At 37.7% G+C, this 17,290-nt stretch overlaps 1 protein-coding gene across 17 annotated transcripts in view; it reads left to right on the forward strand.

The window, feature by feature from the left end:
• The window catches only part of LOC132905038 (disks large 1 tumor suppressor protein), a 523,073-nt gene that overhangs the window by 292,419 nt on the left and 213,364 nt on the right, over positions 1 to 17,290 (forward strand). For 16 of the 17 annotated variants that reach the window (XM_060956036.1, XM_060956063.1, XM_060956045.1 and 13 more), the window contains one exon: positions 16,678 to 16,773. The exons of the other annotated variant lie outside the window; for it this stretch is intronic. In XM_060956036.1, coding sequence (XP_060812019.1) covers positions 16,678 to 16,773 — 96 coding nt within the window. The remainder of the gene's footprint in view (positions 1 to 16,677; positions 16,774 to 17,290) is intronic. 17 annotated transcript variants of the gene reach the window in all.

Consider the following 17,290-nt stretch of genomic DNA (forward strand, 5'->3'; position numbering starts at 1 on the left):
TCATAGGGATCACGGGTCAGCGACGATGGATTCTGAATTTACAGAGTATATTTAAATTTTGCTCGATTCTTCGGTGACTTCATTCTGCCTCCCTGCCAACCTCATCTCCCATCAGTTTGGAAAAAAAGAGCTGATATCGCAGAGAGTTGAAACGTAATTTCGTCGTGAAGGAGCGTGACAGAGAAGTTTCAGTCCTACGTTGAAGCCCGAACCGGGTCAAAAGTTTTTCGCTTTTCAGAAGCGTGAAACGTGGCTCGCGCCGCCCTTCTTCGGCTTCCACTCACCGGATCGGGCACGGTTGATTATTACCGAGTTAAAAATTCGCGTTAATTGTTCGCAATTCTGAAGTTCTCGAGCCGTGTACAATGAACGAAATGGGCTCTTTCTCGAACGTTACCCGATTCTAAATTTAAACCATGATTTTTGCAATTCGAAAGTCCTTACGATGCCCGAGTAGAATTTAACCAGAAAATTTTTTTAGTTTTACATCGATTTTTTATTATTGTTCTTCGGAAACTAACATCGCCAGAACGTATTAAAAACAATACATCATGATGTTCCGTTAATGATTAGTTCCGTAAATTTTTTTTCTTAATAAAGTTTCCCAATCACAAGAAAGATTTATGCAATGAGACTGAAGCCACACATCAAAATTACAAGTTCAGTGAATTGATACATTGATTTTTTTTCTTGTGTTTCAAACATTGAGCATTTCTATTAAATATGATAATTTCATTGTTACATAAACATCTTAAATCACCTATGAAACCAACTCAAACAAAAAATGCGAATCGTAACGATTAATTCACAAGAGAGGATTTAGGTAAAGAAATCAATACTTTGAATTAAATCAATTCCACAAAATTTAATATTTTTGCGCGAATAACTGGAGAGCAAAAATAAATCGTATGATAGAATTAATCTACCTAGGCAAATCGAAATCCAATAAAAAATTAAGCGTCTCGGTTGATTTTTGTCGAAACGGAAACGTATTATCGAACCTGGTCTTCGTAGTACGGCGTTCGTAAATTAACAGCGCAATCGGAATAGCGCTATTTCGACTATCGACATGTTGTATTCATGATGCATTAACGCCGGTGATGTAAAACCCTAGAACTCGATAATTGATCGTTTAACGGCGATAATCTGCGATGGGAGTGTTTTCGCGAAAACGTTAAAAAATGATACGCTTCAAAGCAGGATTATAGCCGTAGTAAATCGTACGATCGTACGATTGTAAAATGAATATGCCAGCGTTGCTAACGTTTCCGCTCGATTGACGTTATTATCGATTCGTTATTATCGTTAAAGGAAATATCAATAATGGCAAGCAAGAAGCCTGGGAAACGAGAAACTGATATACAAAAATGAATTTAACCGTACAATACGGCAGTTGTGTATTTCACGCATTTGCCTGTATGCCAATGGTAGTCGTTAAATTAATTAACGTTTTCCGTTTCGAATTATTTTAACACCCGTCACAACGCTTTTTATTACGTCTTGCACCTTATTATTGTCATGATTACAAAACCATAATCGCGTCTGGAGTAATCGACCCTCGAATAACGCCGCTCCATAATAGATCTATTATTTTTCCATTTCTTTACCTTCTTTTTTATCTTTTTACTTTATTTAAAGCTCAATCTCAACAAATTCACTATGGCAAATACAATTGTTTAAACCGCTTTGTAAGCGCTAACCAGTTTTGTAATAAATATCATCAACTTCTTTCGTAAATCTTTGGATTTTATCAAATTATCAGTTTGCAATGTTGTCCGTAATCAGCAATCATCAATGATACATTCCATTTTATTATTTTCTTCTTTTTTCCTTTTTCATTTATCTATATCACTTGTTATCTATTATTGTTATTTTTTATCCTATCTCTGTCTTCTGGAATACTCTGTGATATGTAACCACATGCACGAAATGGTTTTCTTTCTTATTAGTTAAAAGTAAATATCAAATAATTATTAGATTAAATAATATCCTACTTCCTATTCAGCTGTGCACCGGTTTTGATAATACAAAAGAAAAGAAGAAAAATGGGAAAAAATGCGGTTGAAATGGTTTTGTGTCAAAACAATAACAGTACGGGAGGAAATGCATTACCCTCAGATGAATTTTATTCTCCGTGTTGACACGAAATGACAGAGTGTTTACATTCGTGTTCGCGTATTAAACTACGATTCAGTATAAACTTGCAAATGTAAAATGAACGTGCTGACTTTTTGACGGAAGTAAAAAGGATGCGTGTAAATATAGATTTTTTATGCATATATATTCATTTCACATTTGTGAGTTACGATGAAACGTTTTGTTGACGAAAAAAAAAGCGTGATAGATAAATTGTTATTCCTTTGGGATTTAACGAGATAGATGGCTTGCACAATAGGTACGTTAGAGTAAACGATGTCCACTATTGAGCAAATAAGGAGGTCAGGATTTTCTCTCGATTTTTCATATTGCCGGAACTAGAGTTGCTTCCTTGCTATGTCATGAATTTCGACTTCGTTCTTATCATCGCATTCTTGTTCGTCTTTCTATTTATTCCTATTGCGTGATATGCTCAGGCACGTACAAAAGAAAGGGACTTGGAAGGAGGAGAATAGAGGATTAGAACGAACAATTTCATAAATTCGACACATCGTCGATCTAACACATCGTCAACGTTTCGTGAACTGAATAACAATCATTCTAGGTATGACATGTGTCAAGAAATTCTACTGTAAGAATTAAAAAGAAATCTCTTTCGAACGCGACAAAAATGTGACGCAGAATATGAACGTAAATCCTTCGAAGTAGATATAAGAACTATAATATAATATAAGATCTGCAATGACCTGTTGTGACATGGAATATTTGTAATATTAGGTTGTCCGAAAAGTTTCTTTCGTTTCATAAGGTGATAATAGATAAACAACAATTTCTGTTTTATATTATTTTATTGAATTAGATATGATCCATATAATCGTTATATTTCTATTATCATGGTCGTGCATAATTCAGTAAACTAATATAAAACAAAAAATATTGTGCATCTATTATTTCCTTATAAAACGAAAGAAACATTTGGGACAACCTAATACTTAAAAAGTGCAAGGCTAAAAGGTGTCTTTTCGGAGTTTTATGTAACACAGTTATATTCTCTCTTACGAAAGATCTACTTCTGAAGAAAGGAATTATTACTAGTGTGCTTATTCTCGACTGCTTCGTGATGTCTGCAATCTCGGAACCAAGACGTAGCTCGAGTAGTTAGACGAACTGCCAAAACAACTTATAGTCGCATGAAACAACTGAGTTGGTTGACTTGTTGTTGAATGGCGCGTGTTATAGAATTCTCGTCTGTTGTACAATCCTGAAAAACAAAATACGTAGGTATATTTTATTGGAACTTCGTAATATTTCCGACAATGTTTCTAAATTATATGTATGTTAATACATATTACATTTCAAAAAAGAGATTCTGAGTTTCGTCGCTATTCGAGATCATAATTTTTAACTTTTTATATTCCTCGAAGCTTTTTCGATTTATGTAGAAAAGATTTTATTTCGTCGAATTAGTGTATTTCTAAGATATCGGTACAAACGTTTATTTATTTAGCATTACAAACTACATATTATTTGAAAAACTTATATCTCGTATTTACACATTGCATGATTATTTTCATCTGGAACATTAATTACAGTGGCCGTCGTTAACCTATTAATTCGATGAATGATATCAAAAATGTATTCTGAAGATTTGTCAGGGGTTCGAATCATAGATCGATAATCGAGAGGATAATTATTGATCTATAAATGTAAGCTGTATTTGAATATGCAGTAGTGGGCAATTAGTCGAGCCGTCATACTGGCGGTTTCAGAGGGGCTTAAAGGCACAACAGGCTGCTTAAATCTTGTACCGTATTCACCGTGTTGTCGAGTCATCCATCGGTAACTAAACGTTATCCCCATCGGGACGAAAAGTTTACGTAAATCCTTTCGAGTGATCGACACGAATGAACTCAAGTTCTCGAGAGAGCTTTCCGTATTCTGCGGATACTTTAAACAGATTTGGTCAGCTTAAACGTTCACTCTACTCTGTCTTTTGTATCTCATGCTTTCATCGACATAGCTTACGCTTTCGAAGAAATCACAAAAATCGACTCGTATTTTTCAAATGTAATATTTTTTAAATTCCAAGCTTCATTCGATCGACTAACTCGTGGAATACAATAGACGACTGAGTTTTGAGAACATCGCAATGTGCTAAACGAAGCACGTTTCCATGTTTCAAAGTAAGTTACAACAACTCGTGAACTCTGAAGCAATTCGATTCAAAGAGCCTCAAATAATCACTGTGTATTGTTCGTCGAGTAATACAATGAAAAATTGCAACGTATTGGATAGATAAAACTTTTAAAACTCAATTAAATTTCCTTTTGTTCCATTATGGAACTTGCTATCTCGATACATATAGTTTAAAAATTGTGAAAACCGAAGCATTTTTATAAATGCTTTTGGACAAGCATTGTACAACTTGTCCATCAGGATTAATCCATATATTATTTTCCCCTATGTTACTTAATATTACACGTTAAATCTATACATGTTCATTATACGAATAGAAACTTGTGTTATACACATGTTATGTGTTATAACATTTCTATATATTTCTACGAATGTGAGAAATTTCTATATCTCGAACATTTTATGTAATATAACTATGTAATATAATGAACATTGTAAGTGTTCTACACATTCATCAACGAAGAATTTTGTAACAGTTCACTTATTTTTGTTATTTAATTGTTCACACAGTGATTTATATTTCAGTTTCCTACGAAATATTTTTATCTTGGTTAATTAATAACAAATCGCATATAGATCGTAATAATCTTTATGCAAAAATAGACACTGCAACGTAATCTCGTTCAATTTCTACGGCCGTGAATTTCACAGAGACAAAGACTTTTTATGACATCTCTTTCAAACACATATAATTGAAGTAGAAGAGGAAACAAGGTGGTAAAAGAGTACCTCAATGTTCCGAATGGTTGAAATCTTTGGTCTTGACTATCATAACTCTAATACCTATTCAACCCATAGTCACGTCTCGTGACAACTATCAAACGTTCACCTAAAAAAGAGATATTTCATACTACTATTGCCCGAGCTCTCGAGATTTTCTTCCTTTTTGCAATAAAATATATCTGAAATACCTGTAGCCAGGTCATTTATTCCGCTATGAAATATCCAGATTTTACAATCCAATAGCGCGGTCGCACGGTCATATTTCAGTGTCTTCCCATGCTCGTTGCCGACAGAAATATTTGGCAGTGCAGCAACCTGCAATGGATGCCAGATATGCGTGGTTTAATCCAACCCGGAGTTGTTTCGATGCTCGTTCATCGATTTCGTTTTGAAGTGCGCGTTGTGTTACATCAACAACTGCGGCGCCCAGACAGCGTTGCGTCCGTGCACAGTCGCGTGGATCCCTCAATGAATCCGCAAATTTCATGAAATTTGAATCCGCAGTAGAATATACTTCGCGTGTTGCAAACCGAAGGTAAAATTCTTCTTACATCTATCGTAAAAGTTCATTTTGTAAAAGAAGTAGAATATCATTTATACAATACGTACAATATTCGTAACACGCTTCAAGTGTACATAAATACATATGTACGTTGGAAATAGCGAACCGGACCGATTGCTCGGTGAAATTTACAAGTGTACGTTTTTTTCGAGCGACAGGCCATCGGTGCGGCGTGAGAAGTATCGACAGATAGCGAATTTCACTGTGACTTGCACGAAACAGTTTTCTCGTTTAATGTACGAGCCTGTCTAGCTGAAACATCTGGAAAATCAATCAACGCTCTCTAAGCTAAAGATCAATATCGTAGTAACTTTTGATGTGTAAAGAGAAATTTTAAAAACACGTACGTACAACATATATCAATGTTACGTTCGGAACGTATCTCTAAGGAAACTGACATAACCGCTACGTAGGGAATGCTGGTGCAGCAACTGGATTGCTTTCACAAACTTCTGCGAAGTTTATTGTCATAGACGCGAGCTTTCCAACCTTGTAGAAGGCTAGCATCACACACTGAAAGGAGAACACCTTTACGAGATGCTGGCAAGGGTAGAAGGTTTCATGGTTCTTTGAGATCGAACACCACGGTAGATCAAGGGAATTCGAAGTGAGGCCAGAGTTCACAGGAAGGGCGGGTCGGAAAAGAGAGCGGATAAAAAGAGAAGGACCGGCAGAGATAAAGGAAAACAAAGGGACAGAATAGCGCGCGGAGCTGGACAATGAGAAGTAGTTAAATAAAGAAACAGAAGCAAAGAAATTCAGAGAGAAGCGGGCTCGATGAGAAGTGTAGAAGTGCGACGGATAAACAAGCGGGGCAAAGAAAAAGGAACAATTGGGGGAAAAAGAAAAGAGGAGATAAAAGAGAAAATAAATACACAAGGTGTCTCCGAAATGCTAAGATAGTTAAAATTTCAAAATGTACTTTAATTCTCACTGAAGATGAGAGATCATTCTGTATCCTTGCAATACGACGGCAGATATAGACGTAACTTGCATTTCTACAAATCTATCGTCGCTTCTTCAAGTAACTATTAGAATTGAATTATAAATAAGTATTATAATGTTTTATCAAATTATCAACTGCAGATATTCAAGGCCCCAGAAATTTGGACCATATTCGTCATCGACACAGCAACTTGCTGCGCTATGGAGCAACCAAAACACATTGCACGTACGAGCATACTAATAGAAACTGCAGGGAAGCTTAACGTCTCCATCAGGGAACAATCTCCCTTAGGACCACATGGCCTTAATTAACAATCTTGCGTTCAAAGACGGACACTAAAATTTTAGGAAGAAGTTACCGTTCAGGGAAACAAAATATAATTTTACTAACACAAAGAGCGCGCCCAAAATTCATCCTTCTATCTGAAAAAGTATCTTGCTTACTTTAAGTTAGAAGTAACCGTAGAAAAAGAGCAGAAAAGCCGAAGATAAGGAGGCAAAAGAAAGCGAAGGGGTAGACAGGAAATAGGATAGGGAGTATTCAGAACCATCGTGACCTGTTCACTATATCCGGTCACGCATCGGTGCGTGACTTCCTTTCATCGGCTTACAAAGGGCAAGCATCGGCTAAGAGTACCAGTCGTGCCTGTATACGCTTGTTCTGCGAACGCCGTGACAACGACTTCGCCTCTAACGTTATATCGCGCGGCGTTTGCTCTGGGGGCTGCTGGCCTCAATCTCGAGCCTATATCGCTGGCCCTGGCACAGCACGGCGTCACAGCCGATCGATGAACCCATAAACCTGTCCTGTTCCGTTGCCATTTCGGAAGAATATATATTGTGATCGTTACGTTGGTTATTCACGAGCTCTCGAACATCGTCTCCTGCGTTATTCTGAATTTTAAATTCGGCCGTTAACCTAGGATCTTTGACCATCTTTTCTCACTTCGCAAAAAGTCCTTAGTCTACGAGATCCCTGGAGAAACTCTTGCTATAGCTAAGAACAAATGATTATTTATTAGAGAAGGTCATATATTTATCATTTGAAGTTAATGAATATTTTGGCGAATTGCTACACGAGGCACTTGTCTAGGTATGCTAAACAATGTCATAAATCGAGAAATAGAGGAAATAATGTTATAAATGTCATCTTTTTGAATTTAGTTTGCTACATACAGATTATTTATAGCGGCTACCGAAGGTATTATTAGTACATAATTGTGTTTATTGTAGCATTTACATATTAAGTAATTAGATCCAAGTATATTCGTATCATTTAGTAATACTTTCATATGACTACAGAAATTTGCTGCTATGAAATTGAAATATTGATTCTAATAAAAATGGACTTCTTTGAAAAATAAGGATACGCGTCAAAGTATTTCGGGTTGAAAAATAATCTAAGAATTTTGCACACTATTATATACATTTCAATAATTTTATTAATTTGCAATAATTAGTGCTAAGTTATTGAAATCTTTCATCGAATGCTATTGATAATTAAAATTGGCAAATCCAGTTTTGACAAGATTGAATATCTCTTTTACTTTGACAACGGTAAGTTCGGATAGAATTTATGACGGTCGAGTCACCGGTTTGTAACTAGCTTCTTGGCTTCGACTGATGGAATCATAAAGTTGTCCTACCTCATTTCATTTTGAGTTTCCTTACTCTAGTCCTCGGTTACCGGAGTGTATTACGATCCTCGTAGAAACGAAGTCGATCACTGAACAATGATCAATCAAGATTCAGGATGTGGTTCGTTTTAACGTCTGTTTAATGGTTTTTCCTAACGGTTGCACAATGAACTATATAAGACTATGATTCTCAGAGGAACGTAATGGTTGAACTAAAGTCTAAGTTTGTAACAATATCGTTTCAAATGACGGTCATCTTCGAACAATGGATTTTGACGATCTTATTAAAACTATTTTAAAGATTCAATGATCCCTTGCATCGCGGCGGAATCAACGTCAATTCTAAATAGAAACCTTAATTCGCGTCGGCAATCAGGGAAGATTACATCGACTCGTAATTTCGTGGGATTGCGGAGGAAGCTTACAATTAGTTGACCGACAATCGTAATTTAGATCGATGCTCCGGCTGTTATGGAAACCGACGTTCGTGAAATTCATTACCCGTTCCATCGGAGATAGTCAACCATCTCTAATTAACTTTTCTCCATAAAAGTCTCGGCATTCCACTCGTCGATTCGATATCGAACACTAATACCTTTATATCCTGTTACACCGAAAAGCACATTGTGTTTCAATTCGTAAACTATAAAGGCTAAACAACGAACAAGAAGTGAATAGCGACGGAACGATAATACCTGACATGTTTAATGATAATAGGATAACAAGAGGAAGAATGGACCTTGAAAATTTGCAACAGGCGAACAAGCTTGAAGTTACCGAGTGGTGAGATTAATAAAAGCATGAATAAATATCCAAGAACTAATAGCAGCGTAAGACAACCAGCTGGTAGTTGATAATGAGGTCGTTATTTTACAGTGCACAGAGGACAGACGTTGCAGGGCTATGTATGTTTGCCTCTGTACACGTACACGCGTGCTATCTCTTAAGTCGTGGTAATAACTAACAGGAACGATAGAGTGCCTCTCGTCCCGACCTTCCACCCTTCTCGTGATATTACTTTCGTAGCACCTTCGTGTAATTAGCCTTGGCTTTGTATACGCTTTTGTACAAACGAAAATTGGATCGAGCCGCGGTAATTGCGTGGTATTTGCTGCGGTGCGTTCTAGAAAATGCGTAATCTCGATACGAGAATTCCTCGGTTCTCGAACAATCGAGGAAACTATGAAGGGAAATATGAGGAAACTTTACAACGATACATTAAAGGTCGATAAGGCGGGAAAACAAAAATTCGCTTGACTCGAAAGCACGAATTCTTGTGCGAACATGACACCTTTTCAGAAGAACGTCGAGAGGTTGGAGAACTAGGAAGACGCAACGTCGACGTTTGAAACTCTTGACCCGTGAAACCCTGTCCCCGCGAGACGGTATTTCGTTCCATCGGCTTCACGAGAACGTTCTTTCATCTCACGATAAAAGTGTTACGTTCTTGGTGGCGTCGAATGATCCCTGTAGCTATCTGGTGAAATTAGTTTCGGGCAGGGTGTCTCTGCTCTGCTTCGCTACGCTATAAAGCACGTGGTGCACCGGTACCGGGATTATCGACGCGCCGCGCTTACGAAGAGTGTCCCTGTTCGATACGCAAGTTACGATCCGGACAGGGATGAATAGGGTGTCCATTAACATTAGAGCTTGTACCGAAAGTGCTCCGTTTTAAGAGATAGCTTTACCTGCTGCAAATTAGTGGTATTTCCGGATTTCCCCTTTTAATTGTTACTTGCAACTTAATTTTGGACTAATGTATTTTTATCCTCTATTTCTAAGTTGATATTCGAATCATCACGAATGGATTATCAAAAATCAAATGTGAAACACACAATTACTGACAAAGTTTATTGCTTAAGGAATTACTGACCTATGAATATATACCCTACTTTATAAGAATCTGCATAAATATTCGCAGTCTTATGATTATTTCAATTTTATTTATGATAATAGTTTATGATTTGTTTTCGAGTATGGTTTATAAACAACAGTATAAATTAATACTAGTACCTATGAACAAGAGTTTGTATTAATGAAATTCACAAAATACGCTCTGTAAGATCTTAGGGGAAAAAAGCCCCCGAGTCGAGGCTTTAACTATTTTCAAAGTTTTTTGATAGCATAGGCAGAAGATACGCAATTTGTGCGATAACAAAACGCCATAGGATTTGTGAACGTGAGCTTGTGGGCGGACAATCCGAGAGTCGGAAAATTATCGGCGTAAAAAGACCGATACAAAGGAATCTCATTTTCAGATGGCTGAAAGCCGCTTCGAAAAAAGGAGTATTAAAGATATGTATGGTCTTTTGCGACGCATAAAGGCACATAAAGGTACTGGGCCGTTATAAAGGAACCGAATCCGCCTTCGAAACCTTTCCAATTCGGTCCCGCTGCTCTAGATCGAATAATATAGAAGAAGTAAACCCCTTATTTTATTCTCACGTTAACGACGAGCATGCCCTTCGAAAATCTTTGCGGAAGTCTTACTGAAAACAAAAAGTTCTGGAAATCCCGTCAGATGGAATACACGATTTGAACATGATTCAAAAACATATTTTCGGGAATTTTTCGAAATTTCGTGAGAAAAGATTGTCGAAATTGCCAACGATTTGTCGAATACGGGAAGCTTTAGTAAATGGCAAAGCATATTTAAACTTTTAAATTAGACAAAATTCCGACGCTGGCTACTTTGAACAATACAAATATTTGTTGGCATATGCAAGAAAAGATATTTATGGAAATTAGAAGATGGAATCTATTGAAGGATATAATAAAGGTATCTTTAGTGCAGTACATAGAGAAGCTTTTAATATAATTATATTTTACTCTTATATCAGAAGTTTGACCCAGAACATCATAATTTTCATTATTGAAATTACTCGCTATCAATGAATATTATCGACAACTGTACCGAAACATTAATTATACGTCGATATAATAGATCTCATAGAATTGGTTGCTGGCCGAGCGGCAATCGCAGACTCAGTAAATGTAATTTGCCAATAGTTGAACCTGCGTTATCGGTTCCTTCAATTTGTAACCAACGTTTCAATTGGCTGATACTAGCTAGCACAAAAATCAATTACGCCAGAGTAAATCCTGTTCGTTTGCTTCAATCAACGAAAATTAAACAACCGAGGAACACGGAACAAACGATAAACTCTAAAAGCATAAAATTCCTAACTCCCGAATCCTTTTTCCTTCCAATTAAACAGTTCACGTTTATATTATAATTCTTTCAAAATATTCCTATCAAAATTTCTAATCGTAAAAACCAATCTTATCCCAGAAAAATTAATGCTGCATAATCATATCAGAGGCATTAATCATCTTCGTATATGATAGTAGATACAACGCCAAGCTAAAATAGTCGAGTGCGAAATTCTCGAATTGGGGCGGAGATTTCGAGTTATCGAACTGGATACATGTATATAGTCATTGCGGGCAGGAAAAGAAGTAAGTACGTGCCACGAAGCTGCAATGCGCGAACTGGAAGTATCCGTTTCCATCTGTTCGAGAAAATCTGATGCTTCGCGGCGTCTACGATCGCGCCAGCTCGAACGACGAAAGGACAGGGGAATAGGACGGATGACGAGGCGGAGCAGAAGGTCTGCCATCAAAGAGGAAAATTGCTCTGCGCCATCGCGGAATGCGCGTATTCGATCATCGTCTCGGAATCGATGGAACGTCTTTTCACCAGCTTCGCCAGATTCACGGGGCGAAAGATTTTATTACGCCCCGATCTTTGTTGCGTCGACGAAAGAGTTTCGACGATCGGCTTTCAATTGATTATTATCGAGCGGCATCTTCCAGCGACATGTACAAAGAAATACATTAACGAGAGACACGAAGGAACAGGATATAATGCAGCCTGTCTCCGCTAGTGTGGAAAAGTTAGGAAAAGTGATTCTCCATGAAAAGTAAGTCAGAAGTGTATAATACAGATTTTGTATATAAAGCTTCCCTTCTTTAAAAGAAATGACTTTAGGGTTCGTCAAATATATATGTATAGGTTTGTGGAAGAAATAAAGTGCGATAGTAAAATTGGTTAAAAACCAAAGTTGATATCTTTTGAGGATTGAAGTAAAGGTATAATGGAAAACTTTTGCAGCTTACAATTTAAAGAGTTTCTGTACAGTATGTATGACTACATCAATAGATATCGCCACTTAATTCATCAATTTATAACCTCATTATATTTCTTCCATCAAGTACGTGCATATTGAGTGCAGTTTCAAAGTCATTTTTTCTGATACGCAAAGAGCATACTGCATACTTTTGACTTATTTTTCCACAAGGTGTTTCGTTTTGCGATTGTACCACGATTATAGAGGCATCTCATATACGAAACAAGCAAGGCAACAGTAGAACATCGCAAGTAGAAAAGAAGAACGTGCATTCAATTTAACATACACCGACAAATCTAGTAATCTAACTATTACAATAGAATTTGTAAAATCATTATCCAAAGACTAACTCGCTCCATTTTAGCAATTTGAGCATCGTTTCGCGATCGTTTGGTTTGCATCTCTAAAATTCCATTTTCATCGATCGAGTGGTTCGATATCAAAATACCAATTTCCTTTATCCCTTCTGTACGTAACATATATATGCTTTTCTTGCCTCGAAAGAAGGTTTCGCGAGCGTATTGCACGTCGATGAAGAATGTAACTGTATACGAAGCCGAACTATTAAGTAATTGGAAGTTCGGAAATTCTCCGGTTTCAGAGATATTTTGTAACTATCCGAAACAATCGATAACGCAGCTCGTACGCAGAATTTCGATCCGAATTCTCGTAACGTAGAATCGAACTTTTGGCGAAAACAATCCGATACATGGATAATATAGCGGATCGATCCATCCTTCGTACGTTTCGAAATGTTCGACGTTTCCGGCCGCGTTCACTTACGCGGAAACTCGCAAGCTCTTCGATGGCTCCTCGAATTTCCAATAAGGGTAGCAACGATCGGAGAGAGGTAGCGTCGAGAACCGGGAATTATCGAGAATATCCAACTGCTACGGAACCGTCGCGCCTATTAAACTCCCTTATAAGCACCAAGATGCGGCGTTAGCCACCGGATACTGACGTTTTGTGGTTAAACTGAGGTGACTAGGCAAACGCCAGCTGCCAGTAGTTACGGTCAAACTGTCATCAGACGCGAACCGGTGCCAGCGGGCATACGTCGAACAAGTTCAAACAGTATTGAAATTCTACAACGTATATAGAGGTCAATTTGTAATTGCTAATGTCTAAACGATATAATCATGATGATTCGTTTAATTTTGTCGTAAACGAATTCGATATAGCTTTATCGAGAAACTGCGTTAAGTTTTAGTGGTACATATTGAACAATAGATAGGATGTAACAAGTTCTATGTAACTACTGCTTTTAGAATGTGTTATTCTGAAAGTAGGTAAAGTGCTATTTGGTACAACAGACCATCGCAAATGGAGTTTAAGATTACTGTTAGTAGGAACGTACTAGGTATGCAGTTGGAACGAGTTAAATACAGAAGTTGTAATTAAAACACAATTATGGCGATAATTCGAAACTACAACTATTTTCGAAACCTTTTGGTTTAAATCCATCACGGTGCAACCGACATTCCTATATTCGACTAGACATTCGTTCTATTGTTGAATGGATGCGACTTTTTCGTGTCGTGAAAGGATCCTTGTTGTTCTCTGACACTATCTCATTGATTGTTTCCGGAAATCCCCCGAGTGCTTCCGTGCCCCGCTCTCGAAGAAAAGCACGCGTGACTTCGTATACAGCCGGCCAGAGGAAGACGGATTGAAAAGGCACTTGTGCGTCGAGTTCGTTTATCCGAAGATGAGACTGAGTCTGGAGTCTTCGGCAAACGTACGCGCGCTTCTGTTTGAAATCTCGAGACTAGGGAACTCTTCGAATGCATCGAAATGAAGGCACCACCGTCGGCCAGGAAACTTTCGCCAAGATAAATTTAGAGTTGTGCTCCAACCTGAAAACAATACTTTCCCCCTCCATGACTTGGAAACTTTGATCGAGATTCAAAGTGTCCTCGAACATATCCTTCTACTTCCACATACGCGGATGAATTTAATCGCAGGCTGAGTTAATCTATCCGGTTAATTTCATACGTCGTTGTTGCGTAGAACGAACAATTCTTTTGATTAATAGTCATAGATTCTTAAAAAGTACGTCAGCAATACAGTTGCTCACGAAAATATGGGAACACTTGTAGAAATCTTTTGTGGCTATATTATACGTCGTAAGAGTTTTGAAACATTTTGAAATTTCAATAGCGCTGTAATGAAACTCGACTATCGTGATTATATACAATATACGTGATTAACTTCTAAATGCATATTCACGTTTGTTTCAAACTTGCCTAATGTAATCACGATATTTCTGTCTCGTTATAATGGCACTGAAATTTCAAACGGTTTCGCATGACAAACGTAACATGTTCATAAAGAGTTTCTATGATAAATATATGAATATTTTCCTAAGCCACTGTACATTGGTATAGGTTTAGTTTATTAATACACAATGCTCTAAAAGGAGTTGTGTTTTATCGAAAAGATTCATTGTACGAAGTATGCCAATTAAATATTCCTCACTATATATATAATTACTAGATGCTTATAAAGAAATCCCTCTTTTTGAAACATCCAGTATTTTCAGAGAAAATGTCTAACAATTCTACACAATTTTGTTACTGAAAGTAACTGTTTCAGCAATTTTATAACAACATTCAAATTGCACTTTGTGATTGAAATAATAATTCAATCTTCTATTTAGTAACCAACTGAAACGATTGTTTACCTAATCCGAATTTTCCATTCGTAATTTAAATTCGGACCACTAGATACAAAATTGATATAATATCTAGTAAACGTGATAGATATTGATCGTTATAGAAACGCAGAACTCATTTCGGGATATTTGCTTCGTATTTTCTTTTAATTTCTACGTGTGGGTAAGCGTAAATCAAATATATCAGCCGTCCATATCTGCGCTTGAATCAAAATGAAACAGACAGGAAGAATCGTAGCATCGTCTCTTTCGCACACTACGTCTACGAGCACGGCGACGTACTCTAAACCCGGCCAGCCGCTTGTCAAACACGTAGCCGTGTATTCTCGTCCCAGGGTTTGACGTTTTTCTCGGCCGACATCCGGGGCAGAAAGTGGTCTTTCGTTTACATTTCCGTTCACCATGGATGGATCGATCTATCTTCCCTTTATTTTTCAGACAATCCCTTCTTATCGTTCAGCACAGCAGCGAAAATCCCTCTCTCGGTTTACACACGGTCTCCTCTGTTTAACGGAGTTTCGTTTCCGATAAAACTCACGGTGGGTTAAGCAGCGTCGAATGGAACGAAAGAAACACATCGGATATGCAAAAAGGAAAGAAATTGTGAAATTTATTGCAACGAAGAAAAGTACGATAGTAGAAAAGGAGAGCGAGTCAGGTGAATGCCGATAGGAAGAAAGAGGCGAGAGGAAGGAGAAAAATTCTTGACACGTTCTTTGGTGACGCGCGAGCAACGAGGTGACGAACGTGCCGACATTTTTTCTCAACGGAACAAACTGCGGCGAACGAGGACGATAGGGGTAGTAGTGCATATTTAATAAAGAGTAAAGCACGACAGGGGTGGGCAGATCGAGGAAAAGTAGCGCGGGATGTTAAACACACCTGCGCATCGAAAGTTCGTCATGAATAATTCCGTTTGGCTCGTTTAACGCGGTCGCAGTACGCGCGCTGACGGAACTTCCATCAGCTCCCGCTGAACGATAATTGACTTTGCGTCTCACCGGCTCTATTTATTTGCGCGCCTTCCAGGCCTCGCCACCACCCTGGCTGTACATTTCCTGGCCGAGAGATCGAACGAGCGTTAAACGACGCTCAGCTGGAACACGACAAAGATAGGGAAAACAAGGAGCTAGATCGAGAAGTTTAAATTGCGACCAGGGATCGAGTTAAGGCTTAATAGCTAATTGATTCGGAAATTAAATCGTAGACTTGTTTTCTCGCTGTGCGCTCCGGATTCATCGGCGAACATCGCGACGTCCAATGATTTATCGCGAATTCTTTGATTAAATGGTTTGGGCAGGGTGGAAGATAGAGAATTCTGTAATTCGAAGGAGGATCTGCTGTACCATGGTAGATTGAGTTTTGCGTTGTTTCGAAGTTCCAATTGCTTTAACTGAACCGTAAAAGCATCGAACCAATAAATGTAGGCGGTCGAACGATTTCTAAACTATGAAATAACGAGGCTCGTCAAAGTCTATTATATTATGCATGTTTAATCTATTATCAAGGCGATGACAGCAGTTGGATGGGAATATCGATTATGTTAATTACACATTTTGAACGACTACACGATATTCCGTTATGAATATGTATAGCACGATACTTAACAGCAATGTTTTTTATTAAAAAAAACACAGAGTTTACCGGAAGTACGTATCGTTTTCTCGTTGACAGGACATGTAGAGATGTTTTTAGATCATATGGTTATTGCAGGGTGGTCCAGACTTCCCGGTGAACCAGACTCTGTCGAACATTTATGGCCGCACGTCGGCCAGTCCAGAGGCTCCAGACTACGTAGACGAAACTCAGGTTCGTAAGTCTGTAAATAATGTCGTGTGAGAGTTAATTTCGGTCTCCATTGTTCTTAATTATGCTAAACGATAATATCGTTTAAATTCAAGTGTACTAACAATAACTTTTAACAAGCGTATCGGTAATATCCTTACCTAAACTAACAACAAATTTAAACATTAAAGATACCTAATAAATTTTAATTGCAAAGAAACATAATTTAATCAGCTGGATTGAATTTTCAATACTCGGTTGGCTATAGGGAAATCTGTCAGGTTCCTGCAATTTTTTACTGCAAGTTCAATGTTTTCTACTTTACCGACGCATTTCTCCCATATAATTTCTTTGTGACTTCAGCTACAGACACTCGTCGATCAATTAGCAACCACAGATATCTTTTTATTAATCAACCCTTCCATTTCTTTTTATATAAAAATATTTAAAACCTCTACATTAACGAAAAGATAATTAACAGAAGTACTCCTCTTAAGATAAATGGAGTCTGTCAGCCACGTTATTGCACGTTTTTTCCGGC

Source organism: Bombus pascuorum, chromosome 1, assembly GCF_905332965.1.
Source record: "Bombus pascuorum chromosome 1, iyBomPasc1.1, whole genome shotgun sequence".
Lineage (NCBI taxonomy): Eukaryota > Metazoa > Arthropoda > Insecta > Hymenoptera > Apidae > Bombus > Bombus pascuorum.